General features: G+C 39.2%; 1 protein-coding gene across 3 annotated transcripts in view; it reads left to right on the top strand.

The window, feature by feature from the left end:
• The first annotated feature begins 15,830 nt into the window (after window positions 1-15,830).
• The window catches only part of LOC110676549, a 65,557-nt gene continuing 57,531 nt past the window's right edge, over window positions 15,831-23,856 (top strand). For 2 of the 3 annotated variants that reach the window (XM_021844842.1, XM_021844843.1), the window contains exons 1-4: window positions 15,831-16,023; window positions 16,087-16,426; window positions 16,482-16,874; window positions 17,564-17,692. In XM_021844842.1, the coding sequence (XP_021700534.1) occupies window positions 16,087-16,426; window positions 16,482-16,874; window positions 17,564-17,692 (862 nt within the window). In that variant the 5' untranslated portion in view covers window positions 15,831-16,023. The remainder of the gene's footprint in view (window positions 16,024-16,086; window positions 16,427-16,481; window positions 16,875-17,563; window positions 17,693-23,856) is intronic. The other variant, XM_021844841.1, reaches the window with a different exon arrangement.

Below are 23,856 nucleotides of genomic sequence, written 5' to 3'. Positions count from 1 at the left end.
TTGGGCGTATGAGGCCATCCAACCAGCCCGTGTGCATTTCTTCGTCCTCCCATAAATGCAGAAGTACTCGGTGGATCGACTGGTAAAGCTGCTCACTTTCGTGCTTGAGAAGCTCGACCAGGATCTCGTCCTTCCGAGCAGCCTTACAGTTCTTCAGCTTGCTAGTAGGCTTTTTAAACTCTCGTACAGTCGGTGGGTTCACAACTTGGTCGTCATCATCAATGTTCATCCTGTTTCTTGCTACATTTTCATTTTCGCCTTTCAGTCATTGCTGAAAGTGTTCCTTCCACCACCAATTTCCCATCTCGATCATTGCACATGGTGGGCACATGTACGGTATTGTGTCACGAGCCATTGACCGTTGCATAAAATATCCGCATATCGTTCCGGTTCATGCTATATTGAGCTTTAGCCACCACGCTTTCTTTGTGATGCCTTTTCTTTCTGCGGTGGATTCGCTTTTTTTCGGTTCTCGCTGCTTTGTACCGCTATCTGCTCTGTCGGGTACCAGCCACAAGCATTCGGCTTCTTCATGTCTCTCACTCTTCATCGAACCAGTTGTTTCGTCTTTGTCGTTGACCAGAGCCAATCACTTCCTGCGTCGTTGTTGTCATAGCTTTGTGGATAGAGTCCCTGGATACTGGAAAACTGCGCCCGAAATTTAGCTACAACGTCCGTCCGTTATTAGGGCCTCAGAAGGTCCTGACATCCATGACATTTGATAAATATGGGCCATCAACCTGCACGTAGAGTAGACATCGTCACTCGGGTGTTGTCAGGTATGTTTGCGGATATTCTTGCGTGCGAAGTAGGTACCACCGAAGAAAAATACCACTCCAGAATTAATTCTCGATCATTTGGGTCATCGGTCCAATCTGCGTCGGAGCGTTCAGTTGCTGATCTGTGTCACCACTAATCAAGAGATATTAACCGCTGGTCTGATTCAGGTAACGATGCGTACGTTTTACGGCGGTTCAGTCGAGCTGAGTTGAAATTCGAAATTTTCTTTCTAGAATGGCAGTGACGTTAGCAATGTCTGGAAGATCTGCAATTGCTAGATGCAACAATTCTCCGATACTGGGTGGCATCTTCCAGGTAGCCCAAATCCATTGGTGATCTCGCATCTAAAGCATCCTTCATTCCGTGACTGTGGATTAAATTTTCAATGTACTTTCGCATACATACTGGCCCAGCTACGTTAACTCAAACTTCACTGTCGAAAATTTTCGTGATTCCTCCGATGCTTGCAGTAGTTCTAGTCTAGTCGTTCTAGTCAAAATTTAGAAATAAGATAAAATCACTGTTTATGTTATCGACGTAGCCCACAGGGTACGCCGCCACCACGGACATAAAACCAGAAATCAGGATGATAATCGAAATTTTAACACCGTGAACTGCGCAGATAGGCGGCTTTAATAAGAAATCGGTGACATGAAACCTCGTGTTGGCAGCCACAGCGAAGAATGCACTGAAGTCACGCTGAGTATAGTCCTACTCTGTACTTCACCGGTTCTTCTTGCTCATTTTACGTCATTTTGAAGACCCACTTGAACTCAACGATTTTCTTTCCTTATGGCAGGGTGACAAGCTGGGTGAGCCCATTAGGGCGCATTCACATATTTCATAACGCTGAAGGGGGTGGGTGGGTGTCTTCAAGATGTTACAGGTCATACAGAATTCGGAAAATATTCTTACAGAATGTGTTATGAGGGGGTAAGTGGGTGTTGAAAATAGCCATTTTTGGCGTTATGAAATTTGTTAATAAACCCTTACGCTTGTGGACGTTCAGCTCCACCCTCATGTCAAAATTATTATTATTATGAATCCTTCATGGCTTCATCGTAGTTATTAGGTTCCTAGAAAGGACGCGGCTTATTTATCGAAATGTATCAAAACCAAGAATTCGTGTGCTCTCATGAAATCATATCACATAAAAATGGAAATCTCAAATTTTGAGCCAAAAATATTAAGATTTAGGGGTGGCGCAAGTGACTTGAAGATGAATTTTCAAGTTATGTAATACGACCTTCATTGAAGTCGTCATAACTTTGTTATTTTCCAACCAATTTTGAAGGTTTAAGCATCTTTCTCTTCGAAATTGATAATAAGTTTGTATAATATCAAATTTGTCTTAAATCACAACTAGTCTTAATTAAAAGTAGTTTATTAATTCAGAAGAGCACACGAATTCTTGGTTTTGAGACATTTTGAAAAATAATACACTAGGGTGCACACCAAAATATTATTGCTGTAAACCAGCAAATTAATGCTGATTTTTTGTGCTGTAAATTCAGCAATCGATCCAGAAATATGAAATTTGCTGGATCATTCAGCAAAGTAAATTCACATAAAAATGACAGCTGATTTACTGACCATCCAGCAAAGTACATTTCCACTTGCTGAATAATCAGTACTTGGTTAATTTGTTCCTCTGGTGGGGTTTGTTGCTGCTTTCCAGCAATTTTGGGTCACCAGGTCCTGGTTGATGAAAATTTTAGTTAAAAGTCGTCAAGAAAATTATAAAAATGCTACTTTGTTTCATGACATAAACAATTATTTTCATAATGAAAAATCAAACAATGTTTTTCTGCACTTGGAGGGGACAGGAAAAGTCAATGCACCATTTGCCGTTCCGGATTTGTTACCATTCTAGAAATAAACACTTCAGTTGTTTTTCAATATTAGATATTCCACTTGATACAGTACTTACTCAGATATTTCGAGGGATGAAAAACTACTACTAGCAGGTTACATTTCCCATAAACCTCCAACCTGGCAAATGGACCAGTGGGAGAAAATTATCTCGTTTTAAGTTTCTTGGTTGACACAGTTGTACTTTTTGCTGGAGTTCAATAATTATGTTTACTGATATACTGCAAAATATCAAATCGATTTCTGGTTATCTGTCACTTGTCATACAAGTAACTGAAAACCATTAAGTCCGCTTGTGTTGACAACTATCCAGCAAGTCAGATTGCTGAATTTCAGTAAACAATTTCAGAAGTGCTGTACATCAGTGAAATCATATATAGCTGAATTGGTTTCAGCAAACGAAATTGCTGGAAGACAAATCGAAAATTTGGTGTTAAAGTATATTACCGTTTGTAACAAAAAGCTTGTTAGTTTGTAAGTTTTTGTTTTTTATATTATTATTTTTTATATGTCTTCGTGAAATTTTAAATTTAAATTCTATTGCATGCCATAAAAACACCCCTACACCTGAAATAAAAGTTAAGTACACTACACTACAATAAAATTAGCCATAAATAGAATTAAAACAGTTAGAGTTCAGTGGAGTAAAAGAAGGATGAACAGATTACCCAACGGTAGAGGGAGTAGGGAACGAAGAAGGACTGGGTCGGTCTATTTCCTACGAGGATCTAATTCGAAGTGGACGTTGCAAATTTAAAGGAAGTTAACAAGAAGTTAGGAGAGTCAAGAAAGTGGAAGCAGTAGAGAAGTGAGGAGCGAAGAAGCAAAACAGTATGCCTGTGCCTGTAGAGAAATTCTTAGACCCTAAAAGGTTATATTTGTGGATTTAGGACCCGTCGAGTTTAACCCAGGAAACTCCTTTCGAATTGAGTCCCTTGGAGCCCACTAGGAGATATGAACCCAGGTTGGTACCAGTACGAAGCTTGCTCCAACACCAATTGAGTCCGTAGAACTCCGACGACATTTGAAGTCCGTACGTCGGCGCTAAGTAGTCTCCCATCGACCCTAAAGGTATTAGGCATAGATGACCCCCGTGCGCCAAATCGAGCTCGCTGCTCTAGTGTACGCAACATGAGTACGAAAAGCCACTAGTAACAATTGATAATCAGCATAGAATTTTAAGTAAAATAATATTTTACACTGTGGATATCTTCATAACACTGCACGCTGACATAAAATTTAGAACTACAAAGGGATCGTTTAAATATTACGTAGCGCAACAGGGGGAGGGATGGGGCCTTCCGTAGTATTACGGTCCATACAAAAAAATTAAATTTTCCTCACAAAAGCTGTTACTTGGGGGAGGGAGGGGGTCTGAAATTAACAAACTTTGCGTTACGTATTATATGAATCATCTCAAAAGAAAACAAACTTCTATGCTGATTATCAACGCGCGCACTAGAGCAGCGAGCTCGATTTTGCGCACGGGGTCATCTATGCCTAATACCTTCAGGACCGTTGGGGGACCACTTAGCGTCCACGTACGGACTTCAAATTTTTACCTGTTTTTTTTTTTCTTACCAAAACGAGCACTTTACGATGACGAACTTATAACATTTCACATTTGCAAAAAATAAGGGATGGCCTAATGTGGAGTTTGGATAATCAGCGGAAAGCAGGGTTGTTAACGTTAATCGACGATAAACGCCGCTAACGTTGATTTTGCTCTGGATCAACGTCAACGCCGTTGCGTTGATTTTCATGGTTGTTAGCGTCAACGTTAACGAGTTTGCGTTGAATCAACGTCAACGATCAGCGCTAACCAAAGCGTTGATTTTAATTTTCGTACAGGTTTCTAGAGAATGTTTCGAAACATCAATAAACAACACGTTTCTATGCTGATATCCCGTATCCATGGAAAATTGATTAAAAAATCTAAGTTCACTGTGCAGAGCAATTATTTGGCTCCCAACAGTCAGCCTCTTCAAACGTCACGAACTTTGCTTGGAAGAACTTCCATAAATTGCAAAGATTTTCCAAGCAATATAGGTATTGTATCCTCTCATCGTTCCAGCCCCCAAAGCAATAGGCCGAAATCGTTGCCAGAGAGCGACTTCCTTTGCAGCCATGAAGCACTCGGCATTCTTTTTTCTACCCAGCGAACAATCAAATGTTTCTGACTAATCGCCCCCAGGATGACCCGATCTCTCATTTTCAAATACAAGTTGCCATACTGCCCTAATTTAACATGACAGATATTTTTTTCGAAACTAGCAATGGCCGTGGAACAGATTTTCTAATCTAAACATCATCTCTTTAATGAATGTTCGAATCCTCTGAGCAGAATCTCAAATAGAGAAACTTTAAAGTAGATGGAGTACCGTGTACCTTTTAATTCCGCTCCTAAATGCTTATCTTTGACAGATACGCGTATTTCGACTACCACTTGCAGTCTTCTTCAGTGTCAGTTACTCGTATCCACAGTGGATACGAGTAACTGACACTGAAGAAGACTGCAAGTGGTAGTCGAAATACGCGTATCTGTCAAAGATAAGCATTTAGGAGCGGAATTAAAAGGTACACGGTACTCCATCTACTTTAAAGTTTCTCTAAACATCATTTTCTCACTGAAGCTGACTAAGAGCTTCCTCTCTCAGTTAACATTCCATAAAAAACTGCAATAACATCACGCATATTTTTCTTCCAAGGACATGTCATGTTTCAGAGTCTAAGTTTGAACCGTTGCAAACTGCCCACACATCTCGTAATTATCTTGTTCTTATTGTGGTAATAAATTTTTCAGCCGTTTTTATTACTCAGCCTGAATCATTTTCTACTCTTCTACAATTACTTATTTTTAAATACCGTAATCCGGGGTAACATTGATCAGTTTTTTCGATATATCTCTAAAAAATCATTCGAAATTGAAAATGTTGCATGTTATAAATTTTTAAAACCAGTACTGGGACCCATCGCACGTGACTAAATACTTCATTTTGTTTTCTGAAAGATTTGAGTATGTTTAAAAAAATGTTTTAGGTGATTTTTTTATTTAGCTGATATGGGGTAACATTGATCACCCATGAAAACAACGATCGGTAATATTGAAAATGTCATTACTTATTAAAATCATGGTCCCTGAAACCGAATATGAAGGCCAAACTCTTACAAGCTTTTACTTTTTGAGCTATTTCAAAATTAAAAACACTTTGAATTGTAGAATACGCCTAAAGGTAGGCAATGTCCTAAGGAAATTCGGCATTATTTATTGTAATTTGTGAACTATGCTTAACTGAACATATTTATATAAGTTTTGACAACGGAATCATTTTAAGCGATGTCATTTTAAGTAACAATAGCATTTCTTTTACTCATATCTTTTTCAGAACTCATTTCAGATATGATTTTTTGATCGTAATTGTAAAATTTATGCATAAACCCAACTCAATTTTCGTAAAAACCTTAATGTTTCTTAGCTTATGAATAGAAGTAAGAGAATCACCATTCATGCATTGAAAATATTTCATAGAAAAATATAGATTCGAACTTTTTACGAGGAGGGTCAATGCGATCAATGTTACCCCGCTGATCAATGTTAACCCGGATTACGGTACATCACATAACACAAAAGTTATTTTTTTAGGTATTAAAATCTTCGTTAACGTAAAAAATAACGAAGTCGTTGACGTTAAATCAACGCTGTACGTTAACGTTATCGTTTAATCGATTTTCGAACGAATCAACGCAAGCTTCGTTAACCGTTACTTGTTAACGTTAACGAATTAGCGAAACGGCGTTGATCGTTGATTAACGTTAACAACCCTGGCGGAAAGGAATCGCCCTCCACGCGATGCTTCTACAACTTACCCAGGCAAGTGTCGGCTCGCAAGTGCGGCATAAACTCATCTTGTAGGCAAGTGACAGTACCGTCAAGCTACCATTCACCGTGAATTTAAGAAAAATCTGCATTTCAAAAAAATGTATAACTTATCCAAATAATTTGAAGCGTACTAGAATACCACTACGTAGCGTGCAATTATATCATAATTCAGGGAAAAATCTATAACTAGTGAAGCTAACAAAAAATTACATAAAAATTATGTTTGAAAATGTTATGTTAAGGTCGCTTCGTACCGTTCTATGGCACCATTCACCGTGCACGCTAGTGCACCATTCACCGTGCATATAGTTTTGTTCATGATTTTATTTCGTATCTTGAAGAAACATTGTTGATGGAGTTACTATGTTGTTAGTAGTGTGCGCACTCATTTTTAAGAGTATTCAAATCTTCATCTATATAAATAAAAATGGAGTGGTGTTTGTATGTCACGAAATGGCTTGCGAACGGCTGTACGGATTAGAATGATTCTTCCATAGTTATGTTCCTGAAGTGTTCCGACGTGTTTGTGTATATAAAAAGCAAGGGATATTTAACGGGAAAGATGAAAAAACAGGAGTGAACGGAACTTCCATTTTGCACGGAGCGTTCCATGGCGTTTTTCAACAGCCTACTTGATGGCAAGACGAAGTTTGCCGGGACCACTAGTTTACAATAAAAACCATAAAATGTTGAAAAATTGGCTAAATCATTATTTTTTTATTAAAACCGTTATATGGGGTTTGACTGTATTGTCCAAACCATTATATATTCACTCAAAAACTAAACATGAAGTTGTTTAATCACGACATAACAATAAATCTAATATTACCGAATAATTTCATGCCTTTTAACTAATGCACGGTAATAGGAACCATATATATTGAAAAGGGTCCATTCACCGTGCATTTGGGATTCGACTGAGACACAATAAACAATTCTTATTTGCATAAAATCTAATTGCTCATACGATTAAATACATCCTACTTATAGTATCCACAGTGACAACTTGTTGAAATTTTGAAAAATTTCATACTTTAACGTTAAATGAAAAATGTGATTTTTTGTCTTTTCTACTAGGAGTGTTCAAAAATCTCATTATCGAACAGAATTCACATGACTTTGACTACATAAACTAGGTTTTTCAAAATGCTTTGTGACAAAAACTACTTCATTTTATCAGTTTTATCTTATTTTGCTGACAAAAGAATAGTTTGTGAATATTGTATGGCTATTTTGTAGGAATTTGTATATGTGCACGGTGAATGGAGGCCGCACGGTGACTAGTGACTTAACGGTAGTTAGATCATTCAGAGATGCCAAACAACAGAATAAAAGTTGGAAAAACCACTGTAAAGCACTTTTGAGTTGAATAACTGTTACATACTCAGTTACTGAAATTCTAAGCACATGCTCTTTCCAATTCTTTCCATTTTTTATGAAAAGATTTATATTTTTTTTACTTATTATAGGAAATTATCACCTTGATTTAAATTGAAATGAATCAGAAAATCAGAAAACGAAATAATAATTAAGGATTACGATTTAAATGGATATTCTATATGACTGTTCAAACTTCCAACCTGGTGCACGCCCCTGCACACAACGTAACACACATACAGCCAGATCTATTACCATCAGAAATACCGCGACCGCGCTGAGTCAAGTGTCCGTGTGAAGGAAAACCAGAAATAAGCATGCTGCTTTTCGATTATAAAATCGGCTTTGCGCTCTCTCTTTCACTTCGGACTTCTTGTTTTGGGTGCTGCTTCTGATTGTGTGCCTCTTCTCCTGGACCTCGCCCTGCATCCAGGGCTAGTAGATACCCTTCTTATAACTTCGCGGTAGACCAGTGGCCGAGGCGGGGGTGAAGTCATAATAAAATTTCTTACGTCTCTAAGCAAGATCGGCTTCGATGACGCGAGAATCCAGTCCTATGCCCGCCCGAGCAGGCCAGGAGAACTAATTGAAAGATAATTTTTAAGTTTCGATATTATCATATATTATTACTCAATACGATAATATTCTGATCAAGTTAACAACAATCATATCAAAATATGCGATCAAAACTCTTATTTGGACTTCTTATTCTTAAACATAATGGAAGATTTCTGTGTGAACGACTCTCTTCCTCTGTTGTATTGAAAAAGTTAGCCAATGGACTTACACCATACCCATTTACAAGTCTGGGAAAAATACTTGTATGAAATTATCGTGAAATCGATGGAAAATCGTAGTGCCCAATATGTTGATGATGATGATGATGATGATTATTTAGCCACCATCAGCGCAAGGATTACCTATGGCTGCAGAATCATACCGGGATGGTATGATCTACCTGATGGTTTGTTGTAGCAGGGCTAGTTAATATCTTTGAAGACCTTTGGAAGACAACACTAAGGCTGTTTTCTCATGATAAAAGGCTGGCGACCCCACGCACTTTCATCCAGTCAACAGTTCAATTAACTCCCTTAGGCTACCCCTCCCCAATACCCAATATATAGTAATATATCATATATAGTGTTAATAAAGTATCTTACCGTAAAATCATAGAAATAAAGAAATTAAAAATTATACTCATCCATATTCAATCGTAGTGCCCAATATGTTATAAAAAAAACTCAAAATTTGTTATCACTTCGATAAAATTTAGGAATCGGATTCTGCTCGGGCGGAATGTAGACAAAGCATGTTCTCCGCATATCGTCGGGTTTGCACTGGACTGGTCGCGTCTGACATAAGGTTAGCAAACACTTTGCAATGTGCTCCATTGGTGGTCCGACACAATTATAATAGATTATAATTGGCAGCAGGTGGTCAGCACCAAACGATATCTGGACAATCCGAAATCAACGATGTTGAACCGTTTGCAGATTCGCGCATCGGTTCCATGTCCAAATACTTCAGTCCAAGGTGTTCCACTGTAAAGCGGCTTCTCAAACGGCTGGCCTCTGGAGACAGGCAATTTGTGAATCAATCAAAACACTTGACGCGGTCTGGTTCTGCATGCGTGCAGAGTAATGGAAAGCAAACACAAAATGGTTCGTTACAAATGGTGTGTGGAATCCGTAGCGTGTGTGGGGCACGAATAGCATGCAGCAGGTAGGTATACTTAGCTATCAAGATGAAGGTTGAACTTGAACTGATTATAATACGTTTACTCCTATAGAAAGTTGTCAAGGATGTAGTAAATACACATTCCTCACGAGTTTAGGTTGTTAGTTAAAAAGACGAACAGAAACGATACTCTTAGTATCTATTGATACTGTCTCATAACATCCAAACCATTGAATGAAACATTGATTTGAAGAGAATTTTTAGATAGACGAGGTGAGATAACCATAGAAAAGTAAAATTATAAATTGTCAAACTTCACATCTGTTTGTCTGTGAGCAAAACATTTTATTTTTGACATGTTTGATAAATGTGCGAGGGTCAATAACTCCCAACTGTACATTCTTTGATGTAGGCATTCTAATAAATACCTTCGGATATGTTTGTGTAATTTCTTTCAACAAATTAGTGGTCCAAGGTAATCTGGGTTTTGAAAATGTTTCAACATTTTTGAAACGCCAATCGTTATTTTTTTGATTTCATTTATTTAGTTAGCATCTGAACATATAACACTGCATCAAAAATTTCACGCCACAATACTCGGTTCGTAGCCGTATCTCGCCATCTTCGATTCCGTCCTTGATCGCCAAATCGATGCGCACTTGATCCGCCCACCTAGCTCGCTGTGCTCCACGCCTTCTTGTACCAACCGGATCCGATGCAAACACCATCTTTGCAGGGTTGCTGTCCGGCATTCTTGCAACATGCCCTGCCCATCGTGTCCTTCCAGCTTTGACCATTTTCTGAATAATGGGTTCGCCGTAGAGTTGAGCGAGCTCGTGGTTCATCCTTCGCCGCCACACACCGTTTTCCTGCACATCGCCAAATATTGTCCTAAGCACTCGACGTTCGAAGATTACAAGTGCTTGCAGGTCCTCCTCGAGCATCGTCTACGTTTCATGCCCGTAGAGGACTACCGGCCTTATGAGCGTTTTGTACATGGTACATATGGTGCGGGGAAGAATCTTTATTGACCGCAGCTTTTTGTGGAGGCCATAGTAGGCCCGACTTCCACTGATGATTCTTCTTCTTCTTGGCATTAACGTCCCCACTGGGACAGAGCCGGCTACTCAGCGTAGTGTTCTAAGAGCACTTCCACAGTTATTAACTGAGAGCTTTCTATGCCTAAATTGCCATTTTCGCATTCGTATATCGTATGGCAGGTACGATGATACTCTATGCCCAGGGAAGTCAAGGAAATTTCCATTACGAAAAGATCCTGGACCGACCGGGAATCGAACCCAGACACCTTCAGCATGGCTAACCATTCGGCTAAGGAAGGCCCCCACTGATGATGCGCCTCCGTATTTCACGGCTAACGTTATTGTCATAGTATAGTTGTGACAGACCAAGCTGTAAGGTTGCGTTCAGCATGTTGCGTCTGATGAGGGCTGAAGTGAAGTAAGCCGAAACGCGTAACGCAATATATGCTGTTTTTGTCAGTTGTCACCGAGAAAAGCCAATATATAATATCAAATAGAAGTTCACGGTGATCAATTCAACCAATAATAATAATTATTGTCAGCCGTCAGCAAGGATCCAAGGTAAACGAACTCGTCGACCACCTCGAACGTATCCCCGTCTATAGTAACACTGCTACCTAGACGAGCCCTGTCGCGCTCGGCGCCACCAGCTAGCATGTACTTTGGCTTGGACGCATTCACCACCAGTCCAACTTTTGCTGCCTCGCGTTTCAGGCGGGTGTACAGGTCTGCCACCTTTTCAAATGTTCGGCCGACAATGTCCATATCATCCGCTAAGCAAACAAATTGACTGGATCTCGTAAAAATCTTACCCCGGCTGTTGAGCCTGGCTCTCCGCATAACACCTTCTAGTGCAATATTGAACAACAGGCACGAAAGTCCATCACCTTGTCATAGTCTCCGGCGGGATCCAAACCAACTGGAATGTTCGCCTGAAACCTTTACACAATTTTGCACACCCTGCATCGTCGCTCTTATCAGTCTCGTGAGCTTCCCGGGGAAGCTGTTCTCATCCATGATTTTCCATAGCTCTACGCGGTCGATACTATCGTATGCCGCCTTGAAATCGATGAAAAAGTGATGCGTTGGGACCTGGTATTTACGACATTTTTGGAGGATTTGCCGTACAGTAAAAATTTGGTCCGTTGTCGATCGGCCGTCAACAAAGCCGGCTTGATAACATCTCACGAACTCGTTTACTACAGGTGACAGACGACGGAAGTTGATCTAGGATAATATTTTGTAAGCCGCATTTAGAATGGTGATCACAATCTAACTTGTCGCCTTTCTTATATACTTACTACTTGATACTTGATGGGCAACAATTTCTTGCTATTGCGTTGAATCTACGCCGAATGAAGAAGCCATCTCCATTGGACCCGGTCCTGGGCCAATCGCTTCCAGTCGCCCTGAGCGTTAAGCGACCTTAAATCCTCATCAACTGCAAAAAGCCATCTGGTGCGCGGCCTTCCACGGAGGCGACGGCCTCTCCCTGGTTCTCTGCTGAACATTAGTTTAGCTTGACGTTCCTCCGACATCCGTGTTTTATAAGGTACCGCGGGGCAAGTGGGAACGAAAAAAACGATAGTTCAAACAAATTGTTCAATAAAATTTTCAAATGTCAATATTTTTAAAATCCAACAACTCAATCACGTGTTGCAACATATTTGCTGGTGTGTGCATGAAACTAATCGAATTATTTCGAAATTGTGAAAACCTTGGAAGAAAATTTTAGAATGAGCCAATGGACGCACGGAGCAAGTGGGACACAACCAGTTTCATGCGTCAATCCACATCAGTAAGTCAACCATTACAATAATAGGATCGATAAGTCATAGATTTTTAATTTTAAGTACATATTTGATGTACATAAGGGATCAACCATAAAATACGTTACGTTTTAGGAAGAAATCTTTTATTTAATAGTATGTCACCTCACATTTAATATTAACTGAAAATTCCTCAATGAAAGCGTAAAGAGGAATTATGCATGTTCAAAACTTATCATTTATAAGTTGTTAATTAAAATGTAGCTTAGCTTAGCTTAGCTTAGCTTAGCTTAGCTTAGCTTAGACTGACTACACATATCAATGGTTGCTATTCCGTGATTGACCGAAGTCAGTGAAAATGCACAAAGAATCAACTAGAAGTTCGGCTGGGATTGGCCATAATCTTCTTCAGTGTGCATAATTCAGTGCCTCTATTTATACAGGGTCAATAACGGCGCCGGCCACGTCCTTGCAGTCAGGTGGGATTGGGGGAAGGAATGTTAGTGTGTAACCTTTGCTTTTTGGAGACCGTGTTTGCCTCTGCATCTCCACAAAGGTTACTGGGAGGGATGTTTGTTAATGGGGAGGATCGTTGGGTCATAGGATTCACTTTGATAAGCGATTAGACCATGATAAACAATGATTTGTGAGATATATACATGCTTATACGTAAATATAATATTTTCATTTGATATGAACAATTTCTATGTAGAGGAAAATTATGCCGACACTTGAGGTGACGAACCATTCAAAGTTTGTTGAACAAATGCCTAAATGTAACATTCCTACAGCTGTCAGGACGAAAGCATGTGTTATTATATTTTACTCATTTGAAAAGAAACAAAAAACTCGATTGGTTGGGACATCATAGAACACTCTTATTCTTATGCCGACACTTACAGTGGCGAATCCAAAGTTTGTTGCATAAGGTGAACCTTTCGCAAGTTCACACTTGTAGTGTCGAACCATTCAAAGTTTTTTTAATTACAAAAATAAAGGTATATAAGAGGTGTTCTGAAAAAAAAATGTTAAACATAAATAAATCATGAATCAGAGTTTGTGTCGACACTCGCAGTGACGAACCATCCATAGTTTGTTGAAAAATCATATTTACATCCCACCATTGTAACGATTGAATGTGCAGTCATACATATTTTATAGATTAGAAATAGTAGCATGAAACGAGCTCACCAATTGATCCGTTATCTTTGACTGAGCAGCCACAATCCACTTTCGGCTTCACTCGTTTGCTCGGCTATAAAAAAGCACTCAGGAAAAAAAAAAAATAAGCGCGCGACCCAAAAAGAATAAAAAAAAACTGTTCGGGCTTTCTTGACGCACTGCCCAGGAGCAAGCGTCAAGGTCGAAGGATCAAACAGAACTCTATAAGTTGTTAATTAAAATGTAGCACATAAACAATCAATAATTGACGAAATTATGAATATGTTTTGTTATTATTTATATGCATGGCAGAAAACCACCTTATGGGATGGAATTGTTTTCCATCACTACTTAATTTGGTAGAAATAACAAATAAAGTTCAAATAACATAAAAAAGTAATCGTTCTCATGATGCATTTCAAATTTCAGCTGTGTGTTTGTTCAATTTTGAAGTCGTATTTCAAAAACAAAAAAATAATTAAAAAATAAAGAATAATAACACTTTTCTTCTCCCTTCTATGCAATTACGTAATTTGACGTTGATCTTTTTTGATAAAAATCATTTGTTTGAATGTTTTAGTGCTACTCTCTAGCAAAATGTATGAAACGTGTACGAAAAGTTTTGATTCTGGTTTTTGTTTTGATAGGTCCCACTTACCCCAGGTACAAATATATTTTGGGATAAGATAGACCATCGAAAATTTCATATGAAATGAAAACAAAATACTAGTTTATCGTTAGCAGCTTATAATTAAACTAAAAATTATAGCCTACTGATGGAAATTCGATTTAAAACACATCTATTTTTTGCGAGTCAATGCAAGACGTGAAACGTGTCACAATTTGTCATGCAAGTTGAAAATGGCGCTGAACTGACAACTGTTACATGAACCACATGGTAATAAAAATAACTATATGTTTAGTATTAAATACATTCCTTGTCATTGTATCTTCAACTTTCTAGAAGAATACCCTTATGAAAAACTTTTCCTAGTTGAGCTATGACGAAACGCCCCACTTACCCCGGATTCTCACTTGCCCCGGGGTACCTTACGCTTAACAATATCCATTTCATTATAGACTTGGTATAACTCGTGATTCATGCGACGCCGCCCGATGCCATTGTCCAATTTACCGCCGAGTATTGTTCGTAGCACTATACGTTCAAAGACCCCAAAAGCACTCCGGTCGACCTCTTTCAACGTCCAAGATTCGTAGCCGTACAGAGCTACCGGAAGAATTAGAGTCTTGTACAACGCGAGTTTGGTCTTCGTATGTAAGCTGCGGGACTTTAGCTGGTTACGAAGTCCGTTAAAAGCTCGACTCGCAGCTGCAATACGCCTTTTTACCTCGCGGGTAACATCATTATCGCAAGTCACTAGAGTTCCAAGGTACACAAATTCTTCAACTACTTCAAAAATATCACCACCTCACTACCAACATCACCTATGGGCCTACGATGTCTACCAGCGACCATGTACTTTGTCTTTGTGGTATTATCAATGAGCACATTTCGCGTTGTTTCCCTTTTAAAAGGCACGTATGCCTCTTCCACGGCTCGGCGATCAATCCCGATTATGTCGATATCGTACGCACCAAGGAGCATATACGAACGTGTGATAATAGTGCCATCCCTATACACGCAAGCTCTCCTTATTGCTCCTTCTAACGCTATGTTGAACAATAGGTTTGAAAGTGCACCCAGACAACCCAGACAACCAATTTATACGCATATAGCAAACTATAATCACATTATACATGAATTCTTACGTTTCTTTTTAATCGCATAAGATGCATCAAATGTGCTCTATGCGCACCAAAGTGGAGGCGATATATCAGCATCTCCGAAAAAACAGATTAGCTATAGGATGTAAAAAGTATATTTATGCAACTTCGGCCGTAACAATATTATTTGCTTCGCGATTTATTTCATTAAATAGTGCGATGTTGTACGCGCATATTAACGAGTTTATTTATTACATTATGCGACTTAAAATGTGTATTAAAATAATAGGGTTAAAACAAACATGCACTTGACTTCTATTGAAATTGTAGTTCTAGAACGGCTTTCTTTAGGGTCTCTATTAGGGTGGTGGATTTCAAATTATGATATAAGTTTACATTTCACATCGCATACGATGACCTCTCAGGAACGAACCTCGAACTCCTCGATTATCATGCAGTCATCTTTCCTCTCCTCCGCGTTCTGTTTATAAGAATATCAATTTTTTTCACCATGACATTCTAACTTCATCACATAAACAGCCGTGAAACATCGCATATAAGAATTCTTATTAGATCTCATAGTGCGAGGTAGCATAGAATCTTATACGAGTACCTGCATTGTTTACATTCGCATCCAACTGTCATTGGAAGCAAATCAGTGTACGAGTTCGAGTTTTTGCTTCTGCTCTTGTGTCGAGTTTTTCGATTCTAAAATCCCTAATTTTCTGAAATCATACGCAAGGTGAGTTTTCAAAACATGTTTGTCTAATGTATAAGTTAATATTAATTTGCTTCTTGCTCGCAGATGTTCACCGTGGCTCAATTTTTTGAGAAGCAACAGCTACGTGTGCTTGCTGTTCCGGTGTCATGGGTCCGAGATGGATGTTTGTTGTGGCCCAAACTTCCATCGAACGAGAAGATTGAAAAACTTCGGAACGGAGGATGCGAGTTCCATGGTGCAACGAAGAAAATTCCGGTCATTGTGAGCCGGAAATATAAAAGCCTGCACTCGGCAGAGGCTGCAGCCGAAGACCTACTAAAACAGGAAGTATCGGATATTGAAACCAAGCGAAAATTGCTGAAGCACCGTAAATCTAAGCCCGAGGAATCACGCCCTTTGAAAGACTACAACAAAATTATTAGTGGTACGTATTTTACTATATTCAAAGATTCGTGTATTCATTGTTTCATGTATTGTAGAAATCGCCTCATCTAAAAAACCCGCACTCGATTCTGACATCGCGATTCAGCAGCAAGAGCATCCTGGAACTATTGCAGCATCATCTCAGCTAGTTCAGCTGCCACCACAAGATTATTCTTCCGTTCCGACATATATTCAGCCTCGAGAATTGGGACACCAAACACAGCGACCGCCGATTAATTCGCTGCCTGTTAAAACTGATCGGGCGCAGCTAGCGGCCAACTTTGTTGAAACGGTACAAGCTCTCGGAACACAGTCTGTGACCCAAAGCGAGGTGGGATACCTACCCCAAGTTATCTTCAAAAAGCCGGTCGATCAAAGTAACCGCGCTAAATCATCTGACATTGCTAGGCCACGTCAAATCCAACGAAACGAAGAACCGTTTCATAGAGGTAAGTGGTTTATCCAGCATTTAATATTACGAAGGCGTATCTGTAGTAATCGATACCTCTTCGTTGATTTTCTCTTTTGCTTATTAAATAAGAAGAAATTTTCTTAGCTGAACGACTTTTCAACTACTATTTTTATTAGAGTCAGGTCCCCTATTAGACGCTACCACCCACTTTACGCCCATCGCAATTTTCCAGCTGTCGTCCGATCGATTCAGGTGAAATTCGACAGGCAATAAGCTCATAGTATGTGTCACTTAGAAACAAAAAATGTGTCACTTATAAACGCCATGCTAACTATTAAAATCTGCTGAGACATTGTCATGGGAGGAATGTGGGTGGAAGTGTCTTATAGAAGACCTGACTATAAGTAGAACGAACTCATCGTCTATCATCAGGCTGCATCGTGAAATCGAATGAACTGTGATCACACAATTATGAATCACCCACTATTATAGGTCATTTCCAATTGAATGAAATATGGAATAGAGTGACTAATCGTGATTAGGTGATCCATAATAGTGTCAGCACTTATTACAAGTACAAACCCAAAGAGAAAATCGACCAGGAGAAGTGAATCACTTTAGATACGCCTGTATGGTAATAAAATCGATTTTTTCTACACGATGGCCAGTTGCATATATCTACCAAAATTACGCGACATAACATCTGTATTTTTTTTTATTTTATAGATGAAGCCGCCCATGCTGTATTGGAACTACCGGATGGTGAGCAGCAATTCCAGTCTGTATATGTGACTGATGATAACATCGTCTACCTCAATCCAACGCTAAACAATCCAGATTCCATTGAATCCTCAGGTAAAATAAATATAGAAGTTTTCCTTTTACAGTACAGTAGTCACACTATTACGGTTCACCCACTGTAATGACTAATTTCCATTAGAATAGCATTTGGAACAGAGTGACTAATAATGATGACTAGGTGACTAGGAATGTACGCTGGGTTGGTCACCTAGTCACGATGATTTGTCACTCTGTTCCACATGGAATTTAAATGGAAATGACCCATAATAGTGAGTTATCAATAATATTGTGACCACTGTATAGTCAAAGCTGTTTCATTACTTCACAACTAGATTTTGCATACAGTAGTTATACTATTATGGGTCATTCCCATTTGAATTACATATAGAATAGAATGTCTAATAATCATTATAAGGTGACCCATAATAGTGTAAGCAGTGTTGGTCACACTATTATTGGTCACTTAGTCTCTCTGTTCATAATGCAATTCAAATGGAAACGATCCATAATAGTAAGCGACCCATAATAGTGTGACCACTATACTTTTCCTGAACTCTTTTTAAATTTAATCTTCCACTAGGGTAAATTACCATGTATTGCACTGGCTTAAACATTGTTGACACGTTAGTAAGCGAGGTGTTAAAATTCATATAACACAATGGAAAAAATCTCGCTTTCGGTACAAAACATCAACGTTGTAGATTTAGCGATGGTTATTTGCGTTACAAACGCATGGTTAATTATTATTATGTTATGTTGAACAATAGGTTTAAAAGTGCATCGCCCTGCTTCAATCCGTCTAAGGTTACGAAGGATGTAGAAATCTCATCCGCAACACGTATACTTGATTTCGATCCTTCCAAAGTTGCACGAATCAGTCTAATCAGCTTCGTCGGAAAACCATGTTCCATCATTATTTCACACAACTCGTTTCTTTCAACTGAATCGTACGCCGCCTTGAAATCAATAAACAGATGATGAGTCTGCAAGTTGTACTCCCGGAATTTATCGAGGATCTGTCGCAGGGTAAACATTTGATCCGACGTCGATCGGCCCTCACGAAAACCAGCTTGGTATTCGCCGACGAAGGACTCTTCAAGCGGTGTCTCAATCTGTTGAACAGAATACGTGACATTATTTTGAACGCCGAATTGAGAAGCGTTATTTCTCGGTAATTGGCGCACTCCAATCTATGCCCTTTTTTGAAGAGAGGGCAAATGAGGCCATCCATCCAGCTAGCAGGCAGTTCATCTTCCTCTCATATCCTCAGAAGTATATGGTGATTTTTTTTTTTAATTTCTTTATTAGTATCATTCCAAACATTACATACATTTCTTATATCTAGGTGTTCTGTGTTATTAGACAACACTATCATCCCAATTTGGTAAAACAAATTTAAGATTTTATTGACATTTTGTTAACAACATATTACATTTCATTTGCCGTAGCAGTTCAGATTTTTTACAGGTGAGTTGATTTCACCTGCTTATAAGAGAAAAAAAAAACGCTTTGAATATACTTAACCTAACTTAACCTAAACATATAACGCATTAATCGTAGCAATAGAAGATTGTAACGATTTTTGCCTGAAATTATTTATTATTTTATTTGACACTAGTGGTCCCGGAAAACTTCGTCTTGCCATCAAGTAGGCTGTTGAAAAATGCTATGGATCGTCCCATACATAATGACAGTTCCGTTCACGCTTGTTTTTCCGACTTTCCCGGTGAATATCCTGGAATTTGTATACACACAAACACGTCGGAACACTTGACGAACAAAACGGAAAAATAATCATTCAAATCGGTTGATCCTTTCGGAAGCCATTTCGTGACATACAAACACCACTCCATTTTTATTTATATAGATTTGTTCCAATGTTTCAACATTGGATATTCTATGTAACTCATTGGTACTATACCAGGGAGGAAGTCTCAGAATCATTTTCAAAATTTTATTTTGAATTCTCTGCAGAGCTTTCTTCCTGGTATTACAACAGCTAGTCCATATTGGTACAGCATACAACATGGCTGGCCTGAAAATTTGTTTGAAAATCAAAAGCTTGTTCTTAAGACAAAGTTTTGATTTTCTATTAATAAGGGGATAGAGACATTTTACATATTTATTACATTTGGCTTGAATGCCCTCAATGTGATTTTTGAAAGTTAAATTCTTATCTAGCATGAGCCCTAGATACTTAACTTCTTCTGACCAATTTATTGGAACCCCTCTCATCATGACAACATGTCTACTTGAAAGTATATGGTGAATTCTTCTATGCAGCTGCTCACTACCGTACTTGAGAAGTTCGGCCGGGAGCTTATCCTTCCCAGCAGCCTTGTTGATCTTCAGCTCTTTAATCGCCTTCTTAACCTCATCTAAAGATCGTGTTCGTGCGTACTTAGCTGGTAGTGCAACTTGGGCACTGTTGTCCTTCTGACATTAGCTAAAGTAAGGGGGAGTGTCCCGAGCGTCTGTTCACCAGGAGGTGCGGCTCAAACAGCGTCTGTTCTGGTATCCAGCGGCTGAGTATGAAATGTTGCATCACGTCAACTAACCTAAGGTGGCAGCTCCATCAACGTGATGTACACTCCCGTGCATAAGTTTCCCAGACAACCAGAAGTCGCATGAAAGTTCACTAATAACTCATTTATTCATACAAACTACATCAAAACCGCAAAACACGGTGGATGAAATCGTAAGATTGGTGAGATTCCTCGCATAAAACGCATCTTTTCTGAGTTCATTTGTACAATTTGTTTCGTCCCGTACACTCGTACAAAGTAAGTCGAATCAATCCGTAGCAGCTGTCAAATCAACATTTGTTATCATAAGTTAAGTCGAATATGATCACAGGTTAGTTCGGTAGAACATTTACACTCTCGTATTGTATCCTATTATCCATCACATAATATATGCACGTATAACGCCTCCACTTTTGTACGTAGCAGGCCTTTTCGCGACATCTTATAAGTGAAATTTTGCACATACTGGAGCTTTGTGATTTCGTTATACGTACATTTTGGTTGTCTGGATTGGGTTCACCCCCTAAAAAATAATAAAAGCGTTCAGTCCATATCTCTGGGATTACACGTCCAATTGAAACTCTCTAAGCCGCATTCATATGGCAAAGATTTAATCTTACTTCATGTGTATTTTTCCAAATACATTTTTTTAATTTGGTATACTAATTTTTTGCTTAAAGTTGTGACATTTTTCAAAAAACACACTGAAAAAACATAGCTAATTTCCTCAGCATTGGATCGACCAAACTTTTAGAACAACGTTTATTAGAATCGTAATATTCTTTGAAGGGCGCTCACAATTTTGCGGAAAAATCTGAAAAGTATTCAAAGTCAATGAAACAGTCATTCAAGTCATCGTGCAAAAGTATGGGTTCACCCCTCAGTATGGTGTATCGTGCAAAAGTTTGGGTTCACCTGAACTTACTTAAAATACGAAAAATCTGGGCAATCTCAAACCAATCATGTACGCGCCATTATTTGCGTTTGAAAAAGCTATGATTTATTAAAATCGGTAGAAAAATGGCAGAGATATTGACAAAAATGATTTACGTGCGGCTCAGGTGAATCCAAACTCCTCCAGGCGGCGTTGTTCTCCCGAAAGAGACGAGTCTGCTGTTGCCGTTTCCGTCTATAACGCTCCACGTTCTGCCCGGTCCCTTGCTGCAGCATGACCGCCCGCGCTGCATTCTTCTCCTCCAGAATCTGCCTACATTCTTCGTTGAACCAATCGTTCCGTCCACTCCGTCCCACGTACCCGACGTTGCTCTCAGATGCATTGTTGATGGTTGCCTGCACTGTTTTCCAGCAGTCCTCAAGAGGGGCTTCATCCAGCTCTCCCTCTTACGGTAAAGCGGCCACGAGGTGCTGCGCGTATGCCGCTGCGACATCTGGTTGCTTGAGCTGCTCTAGGTCATACTGGGGTGGCCGTCGGTACCGTACGTTTTAACGACGCAGAGTTTTGGGCGCAGTTGAACCATTAACAGATAGGGGTCAGAATCGATGTTAGCGCCACGATAGGTGCTGACGTCGATAATGTCGGAAAAGTGCCGTCCATCAATCAGAACGTGGTAGATTTGTGGTTATGTTTGCTGTGGTGATCTCCAGGGGTATCGGTATGGATGGCTGTGCTGGAAGTAGGTGCTCCGAATGGCCATATTCTTGGAGACGGCGAAATCAATTAGTCGTAGGCCGTTCCCGTTCGTCAGTCGGTGGGCGCTGAACTTTCCAATAGTCGGTCTGAACTCCTCCTCTTGGCCAACCTGAGCGTTTAGATCTCCTATGATGATTTTGACGTCGTGGATTGGGTAGCTGTCGTACTCGTGTTTGAGCTGCGCGTAAAAAGCGTCTTTATCATCACCAGTGCTTCCGGAGTGAGGGCTGTGCACGTTTATTATGCTGAAGTTGAAAAACCGGCCTTTGAGCCTCAACTTGCTTATTCTCTCATACGCCTCCAATCGCGACATACTGTTAGCCATCTATGCTTTGGTAGCGCAACTAGTCAGTGGATGAGAGATTTGATTTTTCACGCATCCATCACATGCCGCTGTGGAAAAAAATGTTTTATTTTCCTAATATAAGACGGGTAACAGTGAAACAGTTTGGTTGAAAAGGTAGGAATATCCATTCTCTATGTTCTACGTACGTTTGTTTTTTGTATTAATGCACTACTTTCATAAACATTGAGATCCGGCTGGAAGGAGCACTATTTTGAGGTTGGAAAACCAGGATAAGTGAGGTTAGTTTCATTGGAAATTTCGCCTGCGCGATTTCTGCGCTTGAATAAAACACGTTTTGGAACATTCTCCGCTGCCTCTAAAACAGTTAACCTAATTTTTGAGTTGACTTTACCCAAAATTAAGTATATCGATTATCCTCTCAACCCAAAATCTCTCGGTATTCTCTCTCTTCCCCACCTACCCAATGGGGATAGTTCGGCCCCATAAAACAAATTTGGGTAAATGCATTATTCTCAAACTTGGGTTGAGTGAACTCAATTTTGCATTGAATCAAACCAAATTTAAGTAAATTTGGCTTCAAAGGCAAAGTACCTAATGGAGGCCTTGGAAATTTAGCCAAATTTGGGTTATTGGGCTCACGGTTTTGCGTTGAAACAACTCAGATTTGAGTAGATCCGCGTTGCAGTGTAGGGCTCAAACATGATCATTAAAGATGTACCAAATAGCATTATTCGGCTTTCGGCCGAATACCGAATAGTTTCAATATTATCATGTGCCCAAACGAATTACTCAATATTCGGTCAAATAAACCTTTAACACTTCAGTCGTCGCGCTGTTGTATTTTGTACAACACTGGTGAAAAACCTCGCTTTTCGATAACAACAGCAGCGTGGTGGTTCTCACGGTGGTCAACCACGCGATGACCGGAAGGTCAAAATTTGGTCGAACAATACACATTTATGTTCGTCCAATAGCTCTAAACTGCTTTGTTAATCCTGGACTATAACAAAAAAATCTATTTTTTTTTAATAGGTGAAGAATTTAACAGGAAAGGAAATTAATGGTCGTTTGTTGAGTGATACCGTTTGAAGAAGTTACAAAAACCGTAAGTTCTGAGGATTTGTATCTCTGAAGCTGTATCTTATAGATGACATTCTTGATCCCTTTATTTTTTTAGAAACTAGGTTATTACGTCGCTTGATTCTTCATCCGATTTCTGGAAGTGCTTCATAGAATTAAAGCAAATAGACCGCAGACCACTGACTCATATAATAAATTAACAACATGATCAGTAGGTATCGAAAAAAATATAGAAAGTATGGAAAGCCATGACAATTGATGGGGTTTAAAAGTATATACATTTCCAAGCCTTGTAAGGTATAGCCCCAGAAAAATTCCGTAGAATAGAGTAATTCTCACATTTTTAAACATTTTGGTATGAAACTTCATAAATGGAATCCATTAAAAGGAATATAATCACTTGGCTAAATTATTTATATGTTTTTTTTCTCGTGTGGAATAACATGCTTATACAATTTAGTTTATTTGGTTATTATTTGGTCACTATTCAGCCTATCCCAATCCCTACCATGTCCTTCCTTCAAAAATTGTGACCACTAATCTCCATTTGCCATCAATACCATGGCTTCATCCCGTAATAATTTTATACTGCAAAAGTCAATGAATTGTATCCACTGAAAATACAAAAACTGAATTTGGGCTCCGTAAAGTGTTA

Source organism: Aedes aegypti, chromosome 2, assembly GCF_002204515.2.
Source record: "Aedes aegypti strain LVP_AGWG chromosome 2, AaegL5.0 Primary Assembly, whole genome shotgun sequence".
Classification (NCBI taxonomy): domain Eukaryota; kingdom Metazoa; phylum Arthropoda; class Insecta; order Diptera; family Culicidae; genus Aedes; species Aedes aegypti.
The sequence above is the reverse complement of the archived record's forward strand: the minus strand, read 5'-3'. Positions and strand labels throughout refer to the sequence as shown.